The sequence below is a fragment of the Etheostoma spectabile genome, chromosome 20 (assembly GCF_008692095.1).
Source record: "Etheostoma spectabile isolate EspeVRDwgs_2016 chromosome 20, UIUC_Espe_1.0, whole genome shotgun sequence".
In the NCBI taxonomy this organism is placed as follows: Eukaryota; Metazoa; Chordata; class Actinopteri; order Perciformes; family Percidae; genus Etheostoma; species Etheostoma spectabile.
In genome coordinates, this window is record NC_045752.1 from 409,083 (window position 1) to 421,199 (window position 12,117).

At 42.6% G+C, this 12,117-nt stretch overlaps 1 protein-coding gene across 5 annotated transcripts in view; it reads right to left on the bottom strand.

Moving 5' to 3' along the window:
* Positions 1 to 12,117, bottom strand: part of zfyve26 (zinc finger, FYVE domain containing 26) — a 41,140-nt gene that overhangs the window by 21,952 nt on the left and 7,071 nt on the right. For 4 of the 5 annotated variants that reach the window (XM_032500004.1, XM_032500002.1, XM_032500001.1 and 1 more), the window contains exons 7-21: positions 9,019 to 9,143; positions 8,661 to 8,825; positions 8,483 to 8,571; positions 8,215 to 8,366; positions 7,904 to 8,110; positions 6,749 to 7,360; positions 5,789 to 5,953; positions 5,363 to 5,508; positions 4,897 to 5,140; positions 3,858 to 4,121; positions 3,535 to 3,654; positions 3,195 to 3,365; positions 2,254 to 2,487; positions 1,790 to 1,895; positions 9 to 835 (exon numbers count right to left, since the gene is read on the bottom strand). In XM_032500004.1, the coding sequence (XP_032355895.1) occupies positions 9 to 835; positions 1,790 to 1,895; positions 2,254 to 2,487; positions 3,195 to 3,365; positions 3,535 to 3,654; positions 3,858 to 4,121; positions 4,897 to 5,140; positions 5,363 to 5,508; positions 5,789 to 5,953; positions 6,749 to 7,360; positions 7,904 to 8,110; positions 8,215 to 8,366; positions 8,483 to 8,571; positions 8,661 to 8,825; positions 9,019 to 9,143 (3,627 nt within the window). The remainder of the gene's footprint in view (positions 1 to 8; positions 836 to 1,789; positions 1,896 to 2,253; positions 2,488 to 3,194; positions 3,366 to 3,534; positions 3,655 to 3,857; positions 4,122 to 4,896; positions 5,141 to 5,362; positions 5,509 to 5,788; positions 5,954 to 6,748; positions 7,361 to 7,903; positions 8,111 to 8,214; positions 8,367 to 8,482; positions 8,572 to 8,660; positions 8,826 to 9,018; positions 9,144 to 12,117) is intronic. The other variant, XM_032500003.1, reaches the window with a different exon arrangement.

Below are 12,117 nucleotides of genomic sequence, written 5' to 3' on the forward strand. Positions count from 1 at the left end.
TTTCTTACCTTCTAAGGCAGCACAGGCAAGCAGACGGTCTCTTAGCGCCCCCTCCTGGCTGCCGCCTTTCCCATACAGCTCCAGCAAACTGAGGGCTCGGCCCAGGTCTCTGGAGGAAAGAGCCTTCTGGAAGGCCTCAGCAGCCACGGCCTGGGCTACTTCTTCTTGAGGCCCAGACAGCAGCAGACTGACGAGGGGTTTCCCACAAATAACCGCCCCTAGTCCAGCAGAACCTTCCTCGCACTCACTTAACTGAGTGCCCAGCAACGGTTCAGCCATGGTGTGAAGGTAAGCCCGGAGAATAGGGAACTCCTTAAGGAGGTTATCTGCTTCACGCGAAATCTGCTCCCCATCTAGGACTGCCTCTTTACGGCTGCTTCGGAAATAGCCAGACCATCCGGAGGATTGTGACCGGGCAGTTTCTCCTTTGCAGGCACTCAGACACGCCAGTGTGGCCAGTAAAGAGGAGCGAGACTTTAGGAAAGACAGGGCGGATGGTGTGAGGAGGAAAGAGCTTGAGGAAGAGGAGGATGAATGAGATGGTGGCGAGGTGGAGAGGATGGTGGGTGTCAGTGAGCGCTCCTCCACTGAGGCCTCAGACTCAGAGCTTGCATCAGACTGAGGCTCTGTGATTCCCAGGGAGGACATGTGCTCCTGAGCATGCTGTTGGAGCAGGACGGACAGACTGGCAACACCGAACACTCCGTCGTCTTTCTTGGAGTCTCGGTCATCACCTGGACAGGAGATCCACACAGGCAGAGTCTCACAGCAGCGCTGGACAATCACCTGCTGCACGCTCAGTCGCAGCCCTTCCTGCTGCAGCAAGGACAGCACTCTGAAATAAAGCATGAAACAGTAAAGTCAGCTGTTGACTTCACACAGCACTCACTTTTATCTTGTCACTGTTGTGTATCAGTGTATTACAAGCCTGGTGGCCCACCAGGCCAAAGCTGCCCCCCCACCAGGCCTAAGCCACTTGAAATTATGTTTTTCTGTATTTTTAGGACATTTATTAAACTATAGTGGGGCGGCTCAGTTGGAAACTTAAACATATTCATATTTTCAAATCTCCAGTTAGCTTTTAGCTCGGATTTAATGTAGGGCCATAATAGACATACTAAGTTATATGATAACAAATGAATGATTTCCTTTATTGTTATTGTAAACTTGGAGTGGCAGTAGCTCAGTCCGTAGGGAGTTGGGTTGGGAACCGGAGGGTCACTGGTTCATATGGACCAAAAAGTACGGAGTGTGGAATGGTGGCTGGAGAGATGCCACTTCACCTCCTGGGCACTGGCAGGTGCTCTTGAGCAAGGCAACGTACCCCCCCCAACCGCTCAGGGCGCTGGTTCGGCTGGCAGCCCACTCACTCTGACATCTCTCCATTAGTGCATGTATAGGTCCTGAGCATTTGTGTGTATTTCAGGCCTGTGTGTGATTACTAACAAAGTGTGTGCACAGAGTGTACATTGTAATTTCCCCACTGGGGATAAATAAACAAATTTAAAATAAATTAAAATAGCACAGGTATGACCTGACACCCCAATTAGCATTTCTGAATGGCTTGCAGAAAAACGTTAAGTGACTCTCACAATTACGGCCTGTAAAAAAAAAAAGTGACAGATTTGGATTTCAGTTCCATTCACATTAACCATTAGACCTTTTCTACAGTACACCAGCTGTGAGGAACACATTTTAGCTGCAGTTTAGGTAGCCGTGTGTAAGAAGGTGAGGAATAACATAGAATGCAAACTGCAGGCTTATGTATGTTCACATTGACCGTGCGTACCTGTCAGGAGACACCTGCCTGTCAAACAGCAGGTGGGAGAGAAGTTGAAATGGGGCTTGAAGCAACACCAGTAGTGGATTCCCAAGCTTCACTTCACTGCTCTGGTCTAAGAGAAACAGCAAGAGGCAAATCAGAACAAACCCAGGTAGTAGTAGTAGTAGAAGTATAGTTACTCTTAAGGTAGAATTGGCTTAGTTTGGTGTAAAAGGGAGCTTGTTAATGAAGATGGTGACTAAGACAAGATGATGAGGTCTGAACGCACCAAGATTGTTTAATAAAACCCTATAAAAGTACTATTGTACTTAAACTACTTAAACTTTAAAATAGCTGTTGTCAGAAGTTGCTGTTGCAGCTTCTGCAAGAGGGAGAATAATCTGAAGACTGAGACTTCTGTTTTCAGATCATGATCCCTTTATCAAAAGGAGACAGAGCACTCATCTCTCCTAAATGACACATTATTTTACCTTCCGAACCAAGGCTGCGCACTAGCACTGATGCTAGCGTGTTGACGTAGTCGAGGAAACTGCGCACATAATCTGGTCTGGCAAGATCTCCGTCTGGCTCGAAGGGGCAAAGCTGATCCAGAGAGCGCAGCAGCTGCTTCATGCTGCAGCGCACAGGGTGAGCGTCCAGCTCCGACTGCTTCAGACTGGACTGTTCAACCAACTGGGCCAGAAGAGCGCTGCCCACACTGGCCTCTGTTAAAACGAGAGTAGGGCTGCTCGATTATGGAAGAAAAAAATCATAATCACAATCACGATTGTTTTTGGTCAATATGGAAATTGTGGTTATTTAACACTCATTCTTTCAGAAAGATGTTCATTCATTCATATTTATTATACAGTAACGTAAAAAAGTAACATTATAATATAAAACGGGCCTGGCTCAGTTTAAAAACTGGTTTTCAGCAGGTTCTTGTTGTTGCAATAGTTGCAATTATTAAACTTAAAAAACAGTGAAAACAGTTTAAAAAATAAAGAGTGACAACATCTAGAACTGTGGTATTTCCCCTTAATACTTTTCCCGTTTGAACATTAAAAAAATAAATAAATTCAGAACACAATTATACTGTGTTGTGCTCATTAGGAGCCAAAATTGTAATCAATTTTGATTAATTGCACAGCCCTAAACGAGATGTAACAAAAAACATACAGAACATTGTAATATTCACATAGAATGCTAAAAACAATATAGGTCTTTAAGCCTGCAACATTGAATATTGAAAACATTGGAATATTGAAGTTATCCAAATCGTATCTGACATTACAAAAGACGTGGAAAAGCGTTTACATAATTTCTGGGAAACTTACAGCAGAGCTCCAAGACCAGTGAGGTTTACTGTGTAGTTCAACAAAAGTAAATGATAACTTTATTGCATCTAAAAATTCATGGTTCCTGTGCCGACCTGTGCCATCTGTCGCGGTGCTCAGGATGTGCAGGGTGGTTTCCAAACGTTGACCGAGACTGAGCCGAGAGGCCATGCACTCTTCACTCAGTGCTGGGTAGCAACACAGGAGCACTTCCTGGATGCAGCAACCAAATGGGCTGGCGAACACTTGGTCTTCCCCGACAGCTTCTATGAACAAGAGTGGATCCGTAACCAACAAACTATTCTGTTTGGGAAAGTAATTTTGTCTGCATATCATTGTGTGATTGGCAATTTCCATTATTGGAGCAGCCAAATGGCATGTTAATGTCCATGTAAACATTTTCTAATTAAAAATGTTGGGAGAATTTGTATTCACCTGCTTTGACAGAGCTCTTATTAGTAGCAGAATGATTCAGGATCTTGTTGATCTGCTGTAATACCATAGGAAATCCACAGATGCCCTCAGAATGGGGAACCTTAGAGTCAACTCTTACTCCTGGGGAGGCAGACAGGAAATGAAGATGAAAACTAAAATAACTACCTGTGCAAAGCTGCTAATAACCACATTACATTTTAGTTGGGTCTCTTTAACTCTCCATGTTCAAATATATCTGTTCTGTAACCTGCACCATCAACAACAAGTCATCAACATTGCTAAAAAAATCTTCCAAGAAAGACCCTAAAATTCATGCTGCATACCTTGAGCCTCCAGGCTGCTGTTGAGTCTGCGCTCTGCGGTGTCCAGCAGCTGTCGGGACGTCTTCCAGAGCTTACAGTGGCAGCAGGCTAGGTCGAAGGCAGCCATGGCTGCTGGGCTGAGCTCCTCCAGCAGTGTGTAAAGGAGGCCAGAGGGGTCTGAAGTGCAGCGGCTCTGCCAGTAGCCGTCCTCCAGTGAGGGCATGGGGTGTGCGGGGGTGCTGAGGAGACGGTCTGCTATGTCCGAGATAGAGTAGAAAGCTACGCCTGCAGAGAAGATCCTGAGTTATCGACTGTACACAATATACATGTTATGTGGCAATACAAACATTAAGAAATTAAAAATATTACCGCACATATTACATGAATAAAAGTAAATCTTTCTTATAAAAACAACAGTTCAATAATCTTAAACTGCTTTCCCACATCAAAGATAAACACAAACGGATCAAAGCAGTAAAGGCCAATGTAACAGATGGGTCCCGACACCTGGATATCAAGATAAAACGTAAATAAAAATTTGCGTTTATGATTTTTGCAACTTAGTGGTATTATTCCACTGTGGAAGTGGTTTTATTCCACTGGATGACTACATGTATAGAAAGTTACAATATGACATTCCCAGCAGAGCCCAATTGAATTTGACTATATTTAGCCCCTCAGAGTCAATCAAGGTTTTTTTTTCTGCAGACTCACCATGTTGAATGTTTTGAGTGTTACATTTTAACACGTGAAAAAATAAAGTCAATTCATATAAGCTGCTCAACTTGCTCTCCCTGCCTACATATATATGCCACAGCTGCTTCCAGTACAGCAGCTTTACATCTATTCTTTGGACATTGTTCAAAGATATTCCGCTAAAAGTGCTCTAAAAAACTAGAGCTGCAAGCAAGTACATCAAGGCTGAAAGCGCACTGCAACAACAAAGACGAAGTTGTTTGAAAAGGGCTCAATCAGGTAAAAAATTATACATGCATTTTTATTACTTAAATTAAGAATTAAAAGCAACATAAAATCCTGAGTGGGAAAAGAGATGCTGAACCTGCAGCAGCAGCACTTCCGATGGCCTGCAGGGTTAATCGCCCGCTGCTACCCAGCCGACACCTCCCGGAGGCGGACACAGCCGCTGTCCCCAAACCCTCTGAGGAGGATGAGGATGAAGACATAGACTGGCTCTCCATCTTCTGCTCCACCTGGTCCAACTCCACCAGGACTTCTTTGTAGCGCTCCATGAAAACCAGCTCACCACAACAGGCAGATGCTTCCAGATCAAACACCAGAGACACCTGCAGAGAAGCCAAGAAATACCCTATGTTAAAAAAGATTTACCACAATCATAATTAGAAGTAGTTGTAGTATAAATGCTTTTGGTAGTGAACACAAGAGTAAGGGGAACAATTAGTACTAGCAACAGTATTAGTTGTGGGTATCAAAATGAGGAACATTGACTTTGAACAAATGTTTTTTTGCAGAAAAACAGTTTTTTATGCCCAGCTTGCAACACAGACCTGATGTGCCTCCATGAAGTTCCCTCGGCGGATGCAGGACATGAGAAGAGACTCTGGAGGGGACAGCATGGCGGGGACTAGCCAGCTATGGGGACCTCCGCATGGACAGACCTCTAATTCCACGCAGCCTGTCCCTCCTCCACCATCTGACAAACGGTCATAAACCCAGAAAAAAATAACATACGTCTTAACACCTTTGAATTCCCCTAAAAGACAAAAGCCAGGCCCTGACAGTTTCTTACAAGTGAAATTTAGTTAAATTTAGACAGTTTCTTACATAACAGTAACATAAATTGTTCATGATCTCCAGTTCATTCTGTAAGACACCATTTCATTGGTGGAAAACCAAAAGATTGATCTGATTCAATGTGATTTGAACAGACCAAATCAAATGAAGTGCAGGCTATTATTGTTGTTATACCTTACCTGATGTGCTGGTGCTAACTTCTCCATTATATTTATCCACTGAGGTTTGCCTCTCTATAGCATGTCTCCCAGCTCTCTTCCTTCTCCTCAGGCTGGAGCTCTTGCTGCTTCCCAGAGGAGTGACAGGGCAGCCGACAGCTGACAGCTGGAGAGGACTTTCTAAACCTGCAAATGACTTTAGAGTTTACCATCCAGAATGAATGCCAAAATGCTATCACAATTTGGAGTCATGTACACAGGGACGCATTTTAATGTTAACAAAAACACATAAAGTGACATTTTCATGCCAGGTGACCTTTAAATGTGTTGAATAGTTTCAATAATATGAAATGTTTAATATTTAATATGTTTCATGTATGTTTTTAACCGTGTTGAACTGTGTGCAGGAGAAGTAGCTGTGCTTAAGGGGACAGTAAATGAAGATCCTATGATAAACTAAACTAAACTAAACACACAATAAATGAGCCACCAGTCAAATGTTTGTGAATTTTAGGTGTAGTTGACTCTTTTGTTACGTAATACATAGTCTACATCAACCACAATTAATTCAGGGGGTTGTTCCGGTGCCTCCGGAAGATAAGCCAAAGACCTCATTTTCGGCAAGGTAGGGTAAATCCAGACAGCTAGCTAGACTATCTGTCCAATCTGAGTTTTCTGTTACAACTAAAACAACCTTTGAACATCGTACACGTTTCACCAAAACAAGTTCCTTCCCAGGACTATTTTGCACCGTTACTGTGTCAGGAGCTTAGCACCGCCCTAGATGATTGTGATTGGTTTAAGAAAATACCAATAAATCACAGCACGTTTTCTACCATCCCGGAATGCTGTGTGGACTAGACCCTCCTCCGCATTGCTGTGGAGGAAGGTCTGGCAAAGCCAGACCATGTCATGCATGCAGAAAGAGTAAATCAAAAAACTAAGAGTAAAAGCTAAAGAGAAATATCCTGTCCATCTCACCACTTCCTGTGCCCTGATTGCTGGTGATGATCTGTAGCCTCCACTGAGCCTCTGCCGTGCGCTTGGACAACCTCTGCAGGCGAGCCCCGAATGTTTCAGCCGTCACTGAGCAGCCGAGGTTCTCTGCCGCTTCGGTCTCTCGAGGCAGCGCTCTTCCCGCCTCCTGTCCGTCCTGCTGGCCCACCACACACATGCCCTCCAACCCTTCTTTCAACAGCTTCAAAAATCCTGCCATGGCCGTCACGTCGGCTAGAAACCCCTTGCAGCCCTGGATAAAGTGTCCCAAGTCCAGGTGACTGTAGTGGCCTGCTGTTAGTGAACTTGAACGCAGCTTCTGGTTCTCTTTCCCGACGTACTGAGTCTCACCCGTCTTTGCTTTGGTTCCCGATTCTACATTTGTGTTTCTTGTATCTGATAGAAAATCGGACTGAGTGGCATTCCCCGTCTTCTGGTTCAAGTTTATGTCATTTTGGATGTGCGGGGCAAAGTCAGTGGTGGACAGGAAGAGGAGGGAGAAGATGTTCTCTAGAAGCTCCAGGCGGAAGATCGCAGGCACGGCCTCCAGATAGAGCTGACACTCTGACAAATAGTTCTGGAACAGAAATTGGCAACCTGGGAAACACAACACAGAGAGAAGATCAAAGCCAAGGTATTATTTAGAACTATATAAGAAAAGAAAACCAGCTTTAAACAAACAACGATTCAGTATTACAAGCACAATCAAGAAGTTAGGTAGGAAAAGTGGAAACATCATTATTAAAACTTTTTTAAAGAAAAGCTTTCTTTTCATTTGTGTGTAGGTGCTGCCATCAATTTGGATTTTGTGTCTCTTGACATGTGAACTATTTGGTGTGACCTGTTGAAAATAAAGCACAAAAAACTGGGTAAAAAAAGAAAAGGTCTTTGTTATCCAGATATGATTACTGAAGTTTAGAAACAAAAGAATTACCAATATTTTGCTTACACATTTCTAGTTTACTTTCAGTGGTATGAATTAACACTACCAAAACTAAAAACACTGTACATTTAAACAGCATATTACCTATGAGACCAATGTCAAGATTAAAATCAGCTAAAATGAGCAGACCGGAAACTTTTCTATCATCCGTCATCACATTAAAACTTCACCGCAGAAACGAAAGACAGCTTTCTTACCGTCGGAGGAAGTTGAGGTTTGGTTTTGGTCTATTTCTGCTTCAGATGGCGGGTGCTGCTGCATCGAGTCACACTCGGTACAATTGGAGTATTTATGTGCGTTTACACAGAGAGCATAGATGGCGTACTTCATGGCACAAAACCCCTGGAACAATACTATGTTCCTCTGCACACCCGAACTGAGATTACTGACGACCTCAGTGTCTTCTGCGGGGGGGAAATGTACATTATTCTCTTAGCAATTAAGTGCTAAATTCATTTTTTGACTCCAATAGGCAAACGACGACAGAGAGGACGATGAAGCGGCTGACCTGTTGCTGGTGAATTTGGCAGTTGCTGCAGCAGATCTAGTATCTTGCGCTCCTCAAACCGAGCCAAAGGAGTCAGGGAATGCAAAATATAGAGGGCAGAGTGATTGTCCAGAGTGTGAAGCTGTGCCAGCAATGCCTCCGTGGGAATCCCACTGCACAGAAACAATCACAAAAAAGTACATTTAAAAAAAAATAAATAAAATAAAAAAAATAAAATGGACTTAAATACCAGTCAAACTTTAAAAAGAAGGGAAAAATAGATGCTTACGGATTGTTGTTTTTACACCATTTAAGTATTCCAAGCTGAGAGGACAAAAGATTGGAAAACTCCTGCAGAACAGAGTCATTGGCTGGAGCCTATGTAGAAGGTAAAGATTGTTTTAGAGCTATATTAGAGGTGGAGGTGTATGTGGATATCTGGACAGGTGAATGATTACAGCGCTGACCTGCTCTCGGTGAAGGATGCTGAGCAGCGTTTGAGCCGAACTCAGACTGCGACAATGAATCCATCCCAGGAGCAACAGCAGACGGGATAAAGGCTGAAACTCCGACTTCAGTAAGTCTTTCAGCGGGGAAAACTCCTCGTGTTTAATCAGGTCAAGTGCAGTAACCTACAGAAAGGAACCAATCCTATTACATTATTGAATCGCATCACATGCCGTCGCTAACCAACTTAACTTGACTGTCACGATCCAGCAACAATTATGAAAAATACAGTCACGGTACTGCTGAAAGAAGACTCTGTGCCCTCTTTTTGGTCTAGTGAGAATTTAAATCTGGTTACAAAACTAGCATTCTACTTACCAAGACCTGCTCAAGGAAGTGCTTTCCACTACTAAGGCACTCAAAATAAATGGTCTTCCAAATGGATGGACGATCCTTGTTGCAACATAAACTCAGGGCAAGCTTCTCTGCTTCAGGAAGGTCCACTAAGAGGGGAGATCAAAAATAGTGGAAACAAGTTGATAAGGTTGACTTTTACTGTCTTAATGTGATCTTGTTTATTACATGGTCTCTTCACTTTGTTGTAAAGCACTTCGAGCGACACTCTCTGTATACAAGGTGCTTTATAAATAAAGTGTATTATTATTATTATTATTATTATTATTAATAATAATAGACAAAAACCTGGTATCTTAAAATTTTTAGTATTAAAAAGTAATATAAAATTAGGGCCAGATAGATATATTGGCCGATATTAGGCATTTTCAAAACTATCGATATCGGCATTTATATTGGCTGATAAATGAATATTTAAAAAATAAAATAAAAAACAGACTGAAGAACCTTCAACCATGTTCTGAGTGGTGTCACTGCATAGTTTGTCCACCAGAGGGCGCTCTACAACATCCCTGCAACACGGTCACTCCCCAATGTAAGTAGAGTGCAGATTTGAGTCGCACATGCGTCACTTTGCGACGAGTAGCATACAAGATGCTAATAAGAGACTTCTGTAAAGTCAACACAGTAAAAATGGACCTACTTAACCAAGTTGGTTCACTGCTGGCTACAAGTTAGAAGCATCAAACACAACAAAGGTTGTCAGCTGAATGGTGTTTTGAGCTAACGTTAGCAATCAAACAATCAGATAGCTAAAACGTTTTTGAAATTTTTCCCATCTTCTGTTGTTGTTTGTAATGAGAAAAAGTTTATTATTTCATGGATTTCACAAATTTCAGAATGATACGTTAATCTGAGCATACGCAACTCACATCTGCACTCGACTCACATTGGATAAATATTTGTATTGATATCAGCCTTAAAAATCCTTTATCAATCGGGCTCTAATAAAAAGTGCTGCGAGTAATGTAAATCTAATAATAATAGTTATGTGAGAAAATTCATAAAGTAGTGCAAAAGTAGTGTATTTCAGCAAAAAAATTCCCATTGTATCGTTACAGAGACTTTGTAGATAAGATATTATGAGAGGCATTTAAAGGTTAACCCTGGTTGAACATTACATTGTGAGTATTGTTCTTTTTTTTTCCTTAATATAAGCTTGGTTATTAGTAAAATACACAGAGTTGGAATGAGAATTAATGCCATCACCACTGTTTATGTACGCTAAACCATTAACCACCCATCAAATCACCACTATTGGTACAAATGCCAAATTGACAGAAAATATAAACTTTCAATCAAGCTAACAGATCTTTAGAAAACAAAATAAAGTTTAAGCAGATGCTAACAAAACTGCCGTTGTCATGACACTACCGAGAAGTAGAAACTGCTGCTGCCGCAGAAGCAGAAGTGTGATTAAAAGAGGAATAGAGGCTATGCCAACGTTTGTTCTTTAGAACTGAAATAACAAAAGACTAAAACCTCAGGTTATAAACGACAATGTGACCGCTAAAACAGCTCAGAGGAGGAACTGATTTAACTGGTGATTTGTCTGGTCAAACTAATTAGCATGAAGATAGCTAGCTTAAAGGGCCACATCATACAGTCACAGTAAAATATGTACTTTAGTTAAACAAATCCTAATGATCCGGGGAGAATTCTCAACATCAAATAATGTTTAACTGCCGGATGTCCCTCTTTTCGGCCGGACATCCGTCACCTTCCGCTGTCTTTGTGTTGGTGTTCTAATCTCCGGTGGTTTTCTGGTCCTCAGATCTCTGCAGGGTAAATCCAGACAGCTAGCTAGACTATCTGTCCAATCTGAGGACTATGGTTACCTGGTCCTCAGATCTCTGCAGGGTAAATCCAGACAGCTAGCTAGACTATCTGTCCAATCGGAGTTTTCTGTTGCACAACTAAAACAACTTTTGAACGTACACATGTTCCAACAAAACAAGTTCCTTCCCGAGGCTATTCTGCAGCGGCACCATTGCTCCGTCTGGCGCTCAGCACCGCCCAAGAGGATTGTGATTGGCTCAAGAAATGCCAATAAACCAGAGCAGATTTTTCTCCCATCCCAGAATGCTGTGTGGACTCGCCAAACCCTCTTCCGCAGCGCTGTGGAGGAAGGTCTGGCAAAGCGAGACTAGTATAAAAAAGGAGAACCAGGAAATGAGTTGGGGGGGGGGGGGGGGGGGGGGGGAGGATGTAACGCTACCTAGTAAAGACCAAGAGCCGTGCGCTGCTGCAACGTGTAGTTACATTTTTTGAGAGGTGCATGTCAGGCTATGGCGTAGGGTCAGGCGTAGACGCAGAGCGGTCTGCGGGGGTACGCCGTCAATTCTACGCACAACCATAAAACGGCCTTAATGGAGCCTTTAAAACCAGGGAAAAACAACACTTACCATTAGAGCCAACTGATATATTGGTGGGCCGATATTGGGCAAATAAATGATAGTATAGCATAGTTTGTCCACCAGAGGGCGCTCTACAACCTCCCTGTCGCCAACACTGAATTTTTTGTTACTGTGTTCAAAGGACTTTAAGTTTCATATCTTATGTTTGTATTTTTATACATTTTATTTATCAGAACTTTAAAAACAGCAATTAAAAAAATAATGAAGCCTACGGGGACGGGGGCCTGAGGCACACAAGCCGTTCCATGTGGGTGGCTGTGGCTCAGTGGTAGAGCGGTTGCCTGCCAATCGGAAGGTTGGTGGCTGCAGTCATTGTCGAAGTGTCCTTGGGCAAGACACTGAACCCCGAGTTGCCCCCGGTGCTGCGCATCGGAGTGTGAATGTGTGTGAATGTTTATCTGATGAGCAGGTGGCACCTTGTACGGCAGCCCCGGCCACAGTGTATGAATGTGTGTGAATGGTGAATGTTTCCTGTAGATGTAAAAGCGCTTTGAGCAGTTGTTAAGACTGGAAAAGCGCTATATAAATACAGCACATTTACATTTAATATATTTTGATGTTCCTCTGTTCTCTTGTGACATTAAAACAAATTATTATCATACTATTTTAGTTAGAAACTCATAAATAACTACAAATAACTAATATT